The sequence below is a fragment of the Cebus imitator genome, unplaced genomic scaffold, assembly GCF_001604975.1.
Source record: "Cebus imitator isolate Cc_AM_T3 unplaced genomic scaffold, Cebus_imitator-1.0 Scaffold52, whole genome shotgun sequence".
Classification (NCBI taxonomy): Eukaryota; Metazoa; Chordata; class Mammalia; order Primates; family Cebidae; genus Cebus; species Cebus imitator.
Window position 1 is genome coordinate 6,871,678 of NW_016107367.1, and position 15,604 is coordinate 6,887,281.

The window sequence follows — 15,604 nt, forward strand, 5'->3', positions numbered from 1 at the left end:
AAAGTGTGCCTGCTGAACGAAAAAAAAAAAAAAAAAAAAGTAAAGAAGATGAGCTCTCTCACAAAAGTAGCACAACTTGTAACAGGAGACGAAGTATAAAAATCAGACATGTACACAAAAACACAAAGCTATCTGGGTCCATCTAAGGGCAAAGACAAAACTCCCCCAGTCTCTAGATCACTCTTAAAACACATTATTAAAATGGAAATTCTTAACAGCCACCTTTGTCTTCAACAAAACCTTAAATGATACATAATGTTCTTTATTTATACAAGGAAAATATACAATCCATTTGGATATAATTTAGTTTGCAATTCCAAGTTTTGAGTACTAGAGTTCAATATTACTTCTTACTGAAATCCAAAAGGGAAAGAGTATCTACTCTATACCTATCTTACACACAAATACATGTATTCACATATAGGTAGAAATGTTAAGCAATTCTAACAAGTATTTATGCTGAAGTTAAATGTCCTTTACTCAGACACATTTAAACAAATTTGAGTTGGAAGATATAAAATGCAATAGTTAAGTTTAATAAAATTAACCTGCAAAAATTTTGAGTCATTAGGAATTCATCTAGAAAATTCCAACTTCTCTAAATACCTCTATCTCTGATTTTTAAAACCAGAATACTCAATTCTTAAGGTCCCTATCAGACCACAGAAACCTAGTGTACATCTAAATTAAACTGCATTTTGTTGATGTACCAAAAAGCATGGTTCCCTATTTCACAACTGCTATGTTTAAGACTGTCATGCTTATGATGCTCAAATGCCTCCATCTGAAGTTTCAATGCAATTGCCATTACCTTTTCCCCCAAATTTAAATAGTTTCTAATAAAGAGTTTAAAAAGTTAAAAATAAACTATAAAAAAAGTATCCCAAAATAAGAACTTATGTAAAGTACCTAAAAACATTTTACTTCATTACCGAATTGCTATTTGCAAAACAAATTCTCTAAGTGAACCTCTTGACCATTTCAACTCACCTGGGAAGGTAACTCACATATGTACAATAAAAAACTGGCATATCTTAGTCAAAAATGCTTACAATTCTGTATTTAAGTAATTCAAGACCAAGATTTAGTTTCCTGGTTTTATTTTTTAAACAAACTTGACGGTCAAGTTACTATATACACACATAAAATTATAGAATAATCTTAGAGAATACACTGGTTTTCCTAATGCTTTTCCTTTATTCCTAGGGAACTCTAACACCTGAAGTATTCACATTTCCTATGGTTAGTGATTTCTTGCTAGTTACATGTTAACTTGAATTATCTCAAAGGAGGCAGTAAAAAAGCTATTTTCTTAGAACTCCAAAAATTTCACAATGTTAACCCTTTTTCTTAAGGAACACTGATATCTCTTTCTGGAAGATGATTAGTTTGCATTTTAAGACAAATTAGATTTTTCTCCATGGTTCTGCTCCTTCCAAGAATGTGAGGTATATTTCACATGACTTAAAATCCTGCACATATCAAGTGACAATATTTCAGGATCAACTTTGACTCAAAAGAAAACTAAAGATTTCCATTTGGTTGTATTGTCAATCTTTGGGGTATTTTATGTAAGGATGTGTTTTTAAAAATTCAAATCTGCGAATACCCCCAAAAGCCTAATCTCAAAGAGGCAAATCTCTGGAGAATAATTAGAAATATAAACAGAATTTGGTGTGAATAAAACTGGCCCACTATCATATTTTCAAGTTTTCACAAGATACGCAGCTGAAATGTAAATTTTTCTGATATAATTTCCTCCATTTGTCGCTACTTCCTTTTTTACAACCTAAAAAAATTTGATTATTTCACAAAAAATTCAGCAAAAATTAGTAATATATCTTTGAACCAAAGAACTTACAGGTACTATCCAGCAAGGACTGATGTACAGTTTAAAACTTTTGAAAGAAACTCAAGCAAGTTTTAGAAAAAGCACCAAAGTTCTAATAATGTGAATTTGTTCAAATAATATGACTCTATCAAGGTCTGTTCAATTTCAGTATTAATCTTTCTTAAAGTCAAGGAAGCCCCATCTTAGTCCTATAAGAAAGTAAAGAGAAAAAAAGTCTGAATCTAGCTTCATCACTGATTCCAGGAATTAAGGGATACTGTACTAATACTTTAGTGTAAAACCAATTCCTTTATTATTCTCCCTACATGTAACTACGTCTCTTTTATATCATAGTTCTTAAAGTATCAATATACATGTTTATTAGCTTAAATGTTCCAAGGTACTTCCTCTACATTGGTTAAAATAAAAACAAAAATTATCTGCCAAACAGAAATCACAGTTTATGGGGGAATTCGTAGTAAAATAAGAGTATTTAATGATTATGCTATTTTAAGTTTTACTGACAACACAGTGCTCCCAGAACACAATTACTGGCTCCGTTATTGCTTTTTCATGCAAAAGATATGGAAACAAAACACAGAGACATCATGAAGGTCATCATTCTTGCTTTTAATTGGGGAATACCATAAAGCAATCTTGCTTAGATTATTACAAAACACAATCCAACACAAGATCAAATGGTCAGAAAAGTTTCAAGCATTAAAAAAAAAAATTTAAGTAGGACTTTGGCAAATTTTCAGCCCAGGGCAAATAAAAGTTCAAGTCCATGGTTTCTCTGTTTTTTAAAATAAGATTTATTATAACTTACATTTTTCATCAAAACTAACACAACGAAGCTTTTAACCTGTACTAAGGTATTAAACCATTATATTTAAACCATTAATTAAAATTTATTAACACCCATTTAGATTCATGAAAGCTAGCTGTAGAAATATTTGAAGGGGCTTTATTAACACTGGGGGGAAATGGCAAGTGAAAAATGTGCTGTTTATTGAAAACACTTAATTGGCTACCTATTGACATTTTATCAGCTTTGTCTTTGTTTTAAAGATTCTTAATGATTAACGAAGTTTCCAGAATTAGATGAAAATAGTTTCTTAGTAAAGAATATTAACTACAAATTTTAACAGTGCATCCACTTGCCAATGTATAGAGATTTACTGTTTTTGTCATGACTGATATATGCCTATGAACTGATATTGCTACAAAGATAGCAGGAGTTCAGTTAGATCAGGCAGAAAAACCATAGGGGCTTCACATTCATTACCTCAACCAAAAAAAAACTAAGGAGTTCACTAAAAACAGCATGTCCTTGTGACAGGAAAGGTAATTCTACAGAAGATGTTTAAAGGAAAATCCAAAACATTAAAGAAGAAATGTCATATATGCTACCATTAAACCATTACTTAAGAGAGCAACATGTCCGACATGCCTTAAAATACATACTTGTACTTTTGAAAGAAGTTTGGAGCTTCAAAAAGTTTGGACCACTCTGCCTTACTCAGCAAAATTTCATCTGTGATAGCAAGACCTAAATTAAAAACATATTAAGATGTTTGCATACTTCGGTCTACAATCTAGAATTTTTAATAATCTTAATCATACCACATGCACTCACTATAATCCTAAAACCAGAATTTTAACATGTATAGGTTTAGCTTATGATTTTAGAGCATATTCTTACATACATACTTTTTTAAAAAGCTGGAAGATTTTTTGAGAACCAGGTTTCTGGTAAAGTATGACTATTCTAAAATGCCATCCTGATAGAGTGACCTTCTTTCTTAAAACTGAAACACCACAGTTACCCGACAAGGAAAAATTTCCAATATATTTTGCTTCTTGCCTTCCTAAAAACAAGTTTCCCTGTTGTTTCTAAAGGGATAGAGGCATCTTCCCTTGATGCGCCTCTTTAGGCTACAGATTAAAATGCTCAGGAATTTTAAGCTTCTGAATTTACAGCTAGTAGTCAAACAGCTGATTCTATTTCCTTCACCATTTTCAGTCAAACCAAACAATCTTGTTCCAGTTACTTCTCTCAAAGACTATTTAGTAATAGCTATATGTTCAAATTAACAGTACAACTAGGGGTCAAAAGTTAAAAGGTTCCTCCAAAATAATGGAATGTAATTGGGTGGTATGGCCTCATTCCTGCTCAAAGTTTGTCCCAGGAGTATGCAGCCTGCAAAACATCTCTCATTTCACCAGTGTAGACAAACTGTTATCATTTATAATTTTATAAAGCAATAGTATGGAACTCAACCAGCCTACTGGTTTTAGTTGGTTAATCTTCCAACTTGTTATAAAAAATAAATTGCCTAAAAGGAATTTTTTGAAGTCAGTTCTCAAACATATACTGTAATAAACAAATGAACACCAAAATCCACTTCAGTGAATCCTTCTTCAATTTAAGTTGCACAGCTGACTACTGCGTCTACAATGGTATGTAAATCCTTCGTGTATAAAGCAGAGCATAAGGATAGACACTTACCTTGTTTAAACTCCTCAACCATGACCATCCGTGTTGAAACGGACACATTGTACGTGGAGTTCTGTTGTGGGTATGCTGGTGTAATTATAGGCATAAGATGGTACCTATCACTGGGATTTACCTACATACAACAACAGCCAATCAGTTTCTTCAAGTACATATGCAACAGATACTTGGGCTTTTTACCCCTTGTTAAACTGAACCAATGATTATATTTTATTTCATTCATAGCTGGAGTTGAGAAAGAAAAACCATGTAGAGAGACACTGTTTTTACAAGAATTTTTTATAGTATCAAAGATTTCGTCTAAACTAATGATTCGTTTCTATTTGGATTTTGGCAACCTTACTATAAAGTGTGCCTGCTGAACGAAAAAAAAAAAAAAAAAAGTTCTGCTAGGGAATCTACTGATGTTGTTTTTCTTTATTCAACAACAGAAATGGGGATGCACATACAATTACCTTTAGAGACATGTAACGCTATAGTATGTTTTGTAAAGCTAATTTTAAACAAGATAGAAACTTAAGTTCTTAATATACCCTTAAATTATTAAGAAGTTTGAGCTTATTAACACATAGTGAAACTACATTGTCCATGTTGATATGTTAGGAGATAATGAAATGATTTACTGTTAATTTTAAATCTGTATACCAATAAGTGGTACATTTCCACAAAGGAAGTTGTAAATTCGAATCCTCTAAAAGTAAATGCCCTGAGGTTTGGAAGACTTGAAAATGCATAGCTTGATGTAATTCAACAGAATTTAAAATTTGGGGTATTATTGTAAGATAAATTAATTTAGAAAAATAGGATTTCATAAACTTAAAAAATCTATTCAAACCTAAATTTCTCCTATCAGTTTATAAAGTGCAAGCTGTTAACATTTAAAATGAGTAAGCGGTAAATGTCGTAACTTCCCAAGAAACAGAATGGAAGGTCTTCTTTAGCCCAACCATGTTTTTATAATCTCTGAAATATCTAAACCAATTTTTACAATTACATCATGGTTATTAAAGTGAGACTGCTTAGAAGTTATATGCCACATGTAAACATTAAATAACAGCTTTCCTACAACAAACCAACTTTAGGAAAATACTTAGATAAAATAAAAAAATACAGGGATTTTTAGTATCCTTTTATTTTTTTAAAGCACAAACGCCCACACAACTTTGACTTACAAGGTAGTTCTATATAGAAAAAATTAAAATGTTAGTAAAATCTGTATTAAAAACTATGTACAATTAAATGTGGTTTACAGGGTACATAATTATGCTTCTCACATCAATTATACTTGAGGACAATTATAGTTCAGGTTATCTAAAAGAAAGTATAATACGGACATGACCACTCATAAGTAAAAGGTTGGAAAGTTTCCCTGAAGTTTATGCAGATGATTTTTACTTGTTATTGCACAGTGTGAATTGGTAGGGGAAAAAATAATACACTAACCCTTGGGTCCCATACAGGCAAATTAAGATTGCATTCTTCAGGCTGTTTCAATAGCACGGGATTTGGCCATTCCCTGTTTAAAAAGATTGTAGCACTTGATAAGACTATTGGATATTATCATCTAAACGTATTTTGTTAAACATACAGCATTTGTGAAATGTGATCCTTCTTCATTCTGCCCTCTTGGTATATATAACGTTTTATTCCTTTCTGACGACATTAGACTACTCCATATCTTTTTCTCCTAACTATGAAATGAACTTAAACCATTTGGTAGCCTTCTTAGACTGAAACCAAATACATTCTCTACCACTGAAAGAACTTTAAAAGGACTAAATAAAGAAGTACCATCCCAAAATAATGATGTGTCCACTTCCGCCTTGAACAGAATATATCTCCACTGAAAGACAAAATTCCTGCCTTTATACTAGTTCCATCCAAAGTCAATCGAGAATTTTAAAAGTTACTTCTGATCATAGTCAAAGGAGTACAAATAATTATAAAAATTAACTAGGATTCATGACTTAAAGGTTGTAAGACGAGTAAGTGTAGTAGGAAAATCTTGTGGCAAAAACACATTTTCATATGTGTTCTATAAACTAGCTACTTTCATCCCTTATAAAAGAGGTAAAAACTGGAGAACACTTGCCATTCTTAACATCAAGCGTAGCTTCTTAAAAAAATTATTTGCTTATATATGTGCAGCATTAAGAGAAATTCTGACATTCTTCAATCTTATCACACCTGATTGTAAGTGCTACTAAATCCCGAAATAGCAGAATGTGTACTGAAAAGTGTGGCATGGTTCTAAATTTTTTATTTTTTCCTCCAGTTGAAAACAGTTCTAAAATGTTTCAAATAACTCTAATTTTTATAAAATTACTAGAAAAGAATATCTCTTTTGCAGAGGGAGGAGCAGAAGTTCACAAGCACAGGAATGGTTTTTAATTTAATTAAAAACCAAGCACCCTTACCTTTTGGGCCAAGGCAATTAATATGAAATGGCAGTAATATTTTACCCACTTTTCTTAAATCATATTTGACAAATGTGGAAAAAAAAAGAAAAAACTTTAAAAAAAAAAAAAAAAAAAAAAAACTCTCCTGGATTAATGACTAATCTCAAAAATCTCAAATTGCTTTTTTTGTCCTGAATCACTTAATGTTAATTATTTTTTAAAAGATTATTAAAATTCATAAATTTAATATTTGGCCAAAATAAACGCTGAAAGCAAAAAGAAAAAAAAAAACAGTCACAGGAAACTAATGGCCTATAGACAGAGAATTCAAAGAGTGAAAGAGGTGGTATGTACAAGTTTTATCCAAAAGTACAGTAACTGATTTCCCAACCAATCAATAAATTGGATCTTAGCTGCTAAAATTCAGTTTATTCAGAGGATAAGTTCATGCAAGTAAGTATAAATAGAATACTGCCTTACTATCCTGGCAAAACTAGGGGAAAAAAAAGATAGAGTTTCAGTTTGCCATTTTATATGGAATGTGATCTCCAAGGCTACCTAAATGACTACATCATGAACTGAAATTTGAATCTGAAACCAGCTGCAGAAATGTCATAGAAATAAGACTAAACTTCAGTGTCTACAATCAATTTTATTTTAATATAATCTAAACACATACCATTTAGAAAATACCAAGAAAAATTTATGTACAAGTGTTGATGCTATTGCATTTGGATAAAGCTGGCAAGTTCTTGCTACTAGCATAGCCCAGGAAACACCACCGAGGAAACCTAATATATTGGAATAGATGTTGTGGCCTGTTGATAAGGGAAAAGCAAAAAAATAAGTTAGTGTTGAACAAAAGTTTGAACATTTTTAATAAGCTAGCCAACAAATTCTGAACTCACGTTTGGCCCATAGTTTGATAGCTCTCAGAGTTAACCTGAAGTTGTCAATGTTTGGTACTAGATGTAAAATTTCATCGGTTACCCTGCAACCTGATTAATAGGGGGAAAAAGAAACAGAACATTAAATCATCAAAAGTTTAATAATGCTTCCAAATTTCCTGAGATTAAAATTAAACATAAATTTTTATTTGGTAGAACCAGTAAAGCTAATTCATAAAAGAGGGAAAAAAACAAAATCTGAAGCATTTATCTCCTATCATAAGCACTCATCAAAGTAAACTGTAACCTGCCTAATTTCAAACTTTAGATTCACAATTAAAACTTTCCACATATACTGAGGAGGACTTAATCCACTCAAGTTTCCAAGAATTGCTCTTCAAGAGCACAGTAACAAGCTACGGTAATATAAAATTTTGCCAAAGTGGCTATTCTGACCTCAGCAACGCTAATAGCATTACTAAAGAATAACAGGATCAAAATTAATTCGGGTTAGGCAGTGAAACCTAAATCACTAACAACAGAGTACAAAAGTCAGATGGTCTTTCTCAGTGTCCTGAGTACCATAAATGACAGAAGAAATACAGTATAAAATACTAAAGAGTGAAATAAACTACTACTCTTCTGTAGTTTATTGGGTAAAGCACATTTTGTTTAACTCACTACTGGGTTAACAATATAGCTATTAAAAGCTTCAATAGAAAACTTATGTAAAAATAACTAATATCTGACAAAAACCGAAAGACAGAAAAGGAAGCAGGCTTTCTCATACCATTAAGACTTCTTATACATCTTATATCTAAATTTTTAAGCAGACTGTCATCTCGTAGGTCTAAATCTTCTGGAATTGTCTGCAGTGCTAATCTTGCAAACAAAATATCAATCTGAAACACAAACAAAACAAAATTCTGTATCTTTCAAACTACTTTTAAGGCATTTCTATAAAANAAAAAAAAAAAAAAAAAATTCCAGCACTTTAGAAAGCTAAGGTAGGTGGATCACTTGAGCAAGACCAGCCTGGGCAACATGGAGAAACACCATCTCTACCAAAAATATACAAAAAAAATTAGCCAGACATGGTGGCACGCACCTGTGGTCCCAGCTACATGGGAGGCTGAGGCAGGAAAATCATTTGAGCCTGGGAGGCGGAGGTTGCAGTGAGTCGAGATTGTGCCACTGCACTCCAGCCTAAGTAACAGGAGTAAAATCCTGATTGGAAACAAAACAGCAGAACAAAAACCTAATTTTCCTTAAAGGCAGGATCGTCTCATTAACTATAAACATAACAATGTCCCTGGCAAAAGCCCAAACTATATTATTTCATATCATAGGTACTTTAATCAGATCATTTTAAAACATGGCAGTATAGGCCAGGGGTGGTGGCTCCCACCTGCAATCCCAGCACTTTGGGAGGCAAAGGCAGGAAGACTCCTTGAGGTTACAAGTTCAAGATCAGCCTGGACAACAGAGTGAGACCCCATCTGTACAAAAAAATTAACTACTGCCAGGTGTGGTGACAAGTGCCTGTAATCCCACCTACTTGGGGGGTTAAGGTAGGAGTATCCCTTGAGCCCAGGAGGTTGAGGTTACAGTGAGCTGTGATTGCACCACTGCTCTAGCCTGGGAAAGTGAGACCCTGTCTCAGTGGGGGAAAAAAAACCAACAACAAAAACATCGTAATATTTTAAAAATAGAAATGGAAATGTATACGTACATAGTTATCAGTTTAGTCACAATTATTAAGTTTGATGTATTAAGTTTGTTAAATGCATCTACCGGATACATTAAGTCTGCTATATATACTGAATTAAAGCTAACTGTTTAGCTCTTCATCTATATGAACTATAAACTGATTACATACTAAAAAGTACCCAATTGTAATGCAAATCGCCTTATATTCAGCCAAAAATACCTCTCAATAAGAGATTTCATTATATATGAGAACTTAAAAGTACACAAATATAAGGCAAGCATCCTCATATTTAGCCAAAAATACCTCAATAAAGAGATCCCATTATATCTGAGAACTTTTTTTTTTTTTTTTGAGACAGAGTTTCACTCTTGTTACCCAGGCTGGAGTGCAATGGCGCGATCTCGGCTCACCGCAACCTCTGCCTCCTGGGTTCAGGCAATTCTCCTGCCCCAGCCTCCTGAGTCGCTGGGATTACAGGCACGCGCCACCATGCCCAGCTAATTTTTTGTATTTTTAGTAGAGACGGGGTTTCACCACGTTGACCAGGATGGTCTCGATCTCTTGACCTCGTGATCCACCCGCCTCGGCCTCCCAAAGTGCTGGGATTACAGGCGTGAGCCACCGCGCCCGGCCATATCTGAGAACTTTTATGTCTGTAATACTATAGTATGTTTTTCCAATTGAGTTTTAAGTAAAACAAAAACAATAAAGTACAGCCTAAAACAAACAGAGTTATGACTAATTTTGAAGACTTATAGAATTTAACTGCAAAATTGTTTCTTTTCTAAAAGAAAGGTGAGAGCATTAAAAAACAGCACAGATTTGGTAGTTATGCCTGAGGGTATGATTTCATGGTTCCAAAAATATGGATGCTGCTGTAAACAAGTCTTTTATAAGATCACTTTAAAAAAAAAACAGTATTTTAGGAGCACATTTTAAAATACCATTTAAACACACCTACAGGACAGAAGGAAAAAATTGTACTGTTACACAAGTAAGTACTTGTGGTCCAGGATAAACTGTCCAATGAAACAGATTTCAAAGTCTAGTATCTCCCCCAGTTTAGATAGAAATAAAGATTATAGCTCATAAAACTAGGTAACTGAAAAAGCAACTCAGTAACAAACTGAGAGATTTTTTAAAGGATGGAATTGCTTCAAAAAATATTGAAATGTGAAAATGATTACTAAATTTCCTAAAATATTATGTTCCTAAAATACTGTTTTTTAGTATGGCATGCGTAACAGAAAACTAACACATTAAATGCTTTAAGTAGCCATCTAACTTTCCATCTTGATCCTGTAAAGTTTACAAAATTAGGTCAGGTCTCCTTCCAAAAAAATTTCCTCTTTGTCAGTAACATTCATTTTGGGAAAATGAGGCATCATCTTATACTTTATATTACAGATTATTTTTACATTTACTTGACAATAAATCAAAACTACATGAATTTGATAATCCCTTATCAAATTTAACATTTTATGCCTACTTATTAAGGTCACTTGACTTTTCATAAAACACAGAGTTGAGCTTCTTATGCAGCAACCTTAGATGCATCCATTTTTCAAAATAGCAAAACAGTGAATTATCTTTTTTATTTTTGTAAAGAGATGAAGTCTTGCTATGTTGCCCAGGCTAGATTTAAGCTCCTGGGCTCAAGAGATCCTCCTGCGGCAGTCCCAGCTGAGTAGTTGGGACTACAGGTGCACATGACTCTGCCCAGCTTCAATAAACTCTTTTTCTTAGCTTCCAAAATGTTACAATCTTCACTTTATTATCTGTGACTTTCCAGTACCATTCTGTACAGAAAAGTAATATAATAAGTTACTAAAGTTGCTTCACTGTCAACTTTGTTCTAATCACTTTAATCACATACACTGAAAGCAGCAAGGAGAAATGATCATCTCAAGAATTTGAGCTCATAAATCCTCCCCTATCAGAAAATATTTCAGCACTCACACTTTTCTCCCAATTAAAGCAAAGTGTTACTTGCAAAAATACATTATGCTACTGCCTTAATGAGACTAAAAGCACACAAAACTGGCATATGGAAAAGCTACCAAAAACACTTTTTTGTAATAGCATTTCAATCTGAAGGTTTCATTACTTCTGTTTTAGCTCCAAATTTCACTTGGTATTTTTAAAGACTAAAAAAATGGTATATTCTACAAAGAACAGGCAGTCACTTCCATTTAAAAGCCTAAATTCTTATTAATATCACAACCAACTCACTAATTATAAACCTTAAAATAAACCAAGTTTTTAACCTATATCAATCAGAATTAGTGACAGCACATAGGAAGAACTGTCAATTTGAGCTATACCTTACCTCTATCCCATCAAAACAGAGTTTAATAACTGGTACGAATGCCTCTTCAACAGCCTATAAGAAAAGTAAACAAGTTTAGGGTCTCTGAAGCTACATTTAGACCTCTACTAGTTTTAGTACTTGAGCAAAACACCTGACACAAAAATAGCTAGCTTTAAGACTGGGCTCTTGAATCAGACAAATCAGATCAGAAATCAAGGTTCAAACATTTGATTTCAGCCACTCATCAGATGTATGATTGTGGCCAGATTATTTCAGATTTAGTTTGTTTGTCTCAATTTCCTAATCTGTAAATGAGTTTATGATTTCAGGCTTGCTATCAAGAATAAACACAAACATATAGGCCAAGTGCTTAGAAGGGTTAGGCAAACTGCAAGAACTTAATAAATGATGGCTATATCATAAAATTCACTCAACCGACTAAATGAATTCTTGTAACTCCTCCCATTTCACCCCAAACATTTACGCACTCTTAAATCTTTTACTTCTTCCTGTAATTTCAACTTATCATAGAATGAGGTGAAAAAGTCACTTCGATCAACATGTCTTGGTGCAACACACAACGCATCAATATCAGCACCTAAAAAAAATTAAGCCCATCAACCACTAATTAACATTACAAGAAAATTATTTTGCATCTTATCATGGTAGTATTTGATTTTGAGAATCTATTTAACATTATTCTGGTGAGCCTCTAAAAATATTCCACCCCTTATTAAAAATTACCAGTCAATGGAGGATAAACATGATTTTAAATTGATGGCATATATTTTGATCCTGCAGCATCCTCTATTTATAGTGGCCCAGGTGAACTGGGAACCCAAAGAAAGATGGCTCAGTGAGTACTTTCACGGTGGAGAGGTTCAAGCATACACCCAACATCTTGATGTCACTTGTCACAGCCATGTTCATTGGTTAAACAAAAAAATAGTTTTCCTCTATGTACTATGTATCTGGTGCTTCCAGGCTCTCTACCAAGCCCCTGAATGGGACCTATAAAATAAATTTCAAGCAGAAGAATCCAAAGAGGTAGACCATGGTAAAGTATCTGTTTTAATTCAGTGTTTGATAAGAGGCCAGCACTAAGTACATAGGCAGAATATTGAAAAAGGAGAATTAAAATCAATTAGTTGGGCTCATATAAGGGAGAAATCAATGTGGAATCAGGTCAATGGTTATTTTCCTAAAAGACAAGAAGCTGAGGTTGACTCTGAAAGCTATTTATTATAATAGAATATTCAAGAAGAGGAAGAAGGGGGTACAGTGCACAGGATATATCAAAAGGAATGTACTAATGGGACACTGTGATGGGAGATGGAGAGAAGGAAGGATTCTAGAACACAGACAATACTATACTGGCAGATACAGTTCATGGTGAAAGAACACAGCCTTGGCTGGGTGTGGTGGCTCATGCCTGTAATCCCAGCACTTTGAGAGGCCAAAGCAAGTGGACGGCTTGTGCCCAGGAGTTCGAGACCAGTCTGGGCAACATGGCAAAACCCTGTCTCTACCAAAATAAAATTTAAAAAATTAGCCAGGCATGGTGGCGTGTACCCGTAGTCCCAGCTACTCAGGAGGCTGACGCCTGAAAATCACTTGAGCCCAGGAGTTGGAGGGTGCAGTAAGCCAAGATTGTGCCACTGCATCCAGCCTGGGCAGCACAGTGAGATCCAAAGATAGTACAGCCTCAGGATGCCTAAGTTCTATCTGTTCTGCTATTCTGCCAGTAGAAGGCTGAGAGAAATTGTTCAAGCTTTATTGCCTCTTAGTTTCAGATTTCTGTTTGTTATGTGAGAACAGTACTAGAAGAACTAAATAAGATAATGAAGATCTCAGTGCCCAGTGAAAGGAAATAGCTCAATAATTCTTTGCCATGGTAACATTTGTATTGTGTATTTATTTGCACAGAGGAAAAAACTACAAGTATAAATAAACTATTAACTGATTATCAGTGGCTATGAAAACACATTTTTGGGGTTTTTGCTTAGCTACATTTTACAATTTGTCTACAAAGGTATTAGAGGAGGGCATCCACAAGGTTTTCTTAAAACCAAGAATTCATTTTTGTTCTGATTTCCAGAGTGATATTCTTCTGGTGAGGGAAAATGATATATATGTAGATAGCAGCACTGTCCAAAAGAGCTCTCCAACGGGAAAATTACTCTTTATCTATACTTTCCAATGCAGTTACTACTATTTTATATGTGGCTACTGAACATATAAAATGTGGCTATCTCTACTGAAAATCTGAATTAATTTATTTTTTATTTTTTTTCTTGAGATGGGGTCTTGTTCTATCACCCAAGCTGAAGTGCAGTGGTGCAATCACTGCTCACTGCAGCTTTGACCTTCTTGGACTCAAGCAATCCACCTGCCTCGGCCTCCCAAGGTGCTGGGATTACAGGTATGAGCCACCACACCAAGCTAATTTTATTTAATCTTAATATTGCTTTTGGACAGTGCTGATGTAAAAGACAGCATTATTTTACATCTCTCTTATTGAAAAATTTAGATTCCTTGAAGCCTTCCATAAAAGCCTAAGCTGTATGATACACAAGTAACTAAGACAGGCATGTCATAATTTTAAGAACTAAAGGGTCCCTTTCCAGGAGAAATAAAATAATACTTACCTTTTGTATGTACGCCTAACCTGTAAGATCCAAATGTAAAAATTTTTCCTCCAACATTTTCAATTACAGATTGTGGAAGATTCTGTTCAAACAAAAAATGGTTATTTTGCCAGTGGAGTACAAGGGAAACTATTCAAACAACACTGTACTGGGGTGGGGGAGAGGATCCCAAGAAAGATTACAGTGTAAATTTACATAAAGGGTATTCAAAGTCTAAAAGCTCTAAAAAAAAAAAATACAGCCCCTCAGATCAATCTTATTTGAAACTCAAACAATTTTCAACTTTTAAAGAAGTTTATTCTTTATTGAAGACCCATAGTATTTTAGATTTCTGCCCTATTTCTAGAAACTGCCATAAAGAAGACTGATTGAGAAGATCACATAATCCCCCAGGAGCACATTGGAATCAGGGACTTTATTTATGACAAAGATGCTGTATAAAATGAATCATCAATGTTAGCGTATAAGAAAAACATGATTGCTTTAAAGAAAAAGATTAGATTCAATGATTTTACCAAATATCCCATAGCACATTAGAGTATAATTTTATCATATCAAAAGTGACTTGAAAGCCAAAAATGGCCACGCACAGTGGCTCACACTTACAATCCCAACACTGGGAGGCTGAGACAGGCCAATAGTTTGAGCCCAGACTGAGATCAGCCTGGGCAACATGCAAAACCCCATCTCTAGAATACATGTTTTAAAATTTAGCAGGGCATGGTGGTGTGCACATATAGTTCCAGCTAATCAGGTGGCTGAGGTGGGAGAACTGCTTGAGCCCTGCAGGTCAAGGCTGGGGTGAGCCATGATCATTCCACTGCACTCTAGCCTGGGCAAGAGTGAGACCCTGTCTCAAAAAAGGAGAAGGGGAAGGGAAAGAAGGGAGGGGAGGGGACAAAGGGAAGAGGAGGGAGAAAGGGACAGCACAGCAGAGAAGAGAAAGCCAATATCAGTAAATAACTGCTTAGTTTTCTTAGATTTCCAAAAGGCTTTGGTGGGGTAATTCAGAAACAATTAAATTTACTGACAGTTTCTTACTCAGAAAGAGTAGAGTCATCAGGAAGAGGTAGAAAGCATTCAAAAACTGCCTTCCTGGCCCTGGGACTAGGGTAAAGTACCAAGCTTTACAGTTTAGTATTCAATGGCCCTTTTCATAAGAATGACAATGTCTGTCCAAACAAAAATAATTTTAATAAGTGTTAAGTCAATATTTCCTTTTACCTAACTCCTCAGTATAATCAAAGCTCAATTCAGCACTAAAGCATGTAAAAGACCACCCCACTTCCTCTCAAAAAA

General features: G+C 34.2%; 1 protein-coding gene across 6 annotated transcripts in view; it reads right to left on the minus strand.

Moving 5' to 3' along the window:
- PAPOLA (poly(A) polymerase alpha) overlaps window positions 1–15,604 on the minus strand; it is a 65,933-nt gene that overhangs the window by 27,064 nt on the left and 23,265 nt on the right. For all 6 annotated transcript variants that reach the window (XM_017528165.1, XM_017528167.1, XM_017528166.1 and 3 more), the window contains exons 4-12: window positions 14,306–14,387; window positions 12,146–12,255; window positions 11,676–11,729; window positions 8,426–8,537; window positions 7,657–7,746; window positions 7,428–7,566; window positions 5,793–5,865; window positions 4,344–4,464; window positions 3,299–3,383 (exon numbers count right to left, since the gene is read on the minus strand). In XM_017528165.1, the coding sequence (XP_017383654.1) occupies window positions 3,299–3,383; window positions 4,344–4,464; window positions 5,793–5,865; window positions 7,428–7,566; window positions 7,657–7,746; window positions 8,426–8,537; window positions 11,676–11,729; window positions 12,146–12,255; window positions 14,306–14,387 (866 nt within the window). The remainder of the gene's footprint in view (window positions 1–3,298; window positions 3,384–4,343; window positions 4,465–5,792; window positions 5,866–7,427; window positions 7,567–7,656; window positions 7,747–8,425; window positions 8,538–11,675; window positions 11,730–12,145; window positions 12,256–14,305; window positions 14,388–15,604) is intronic.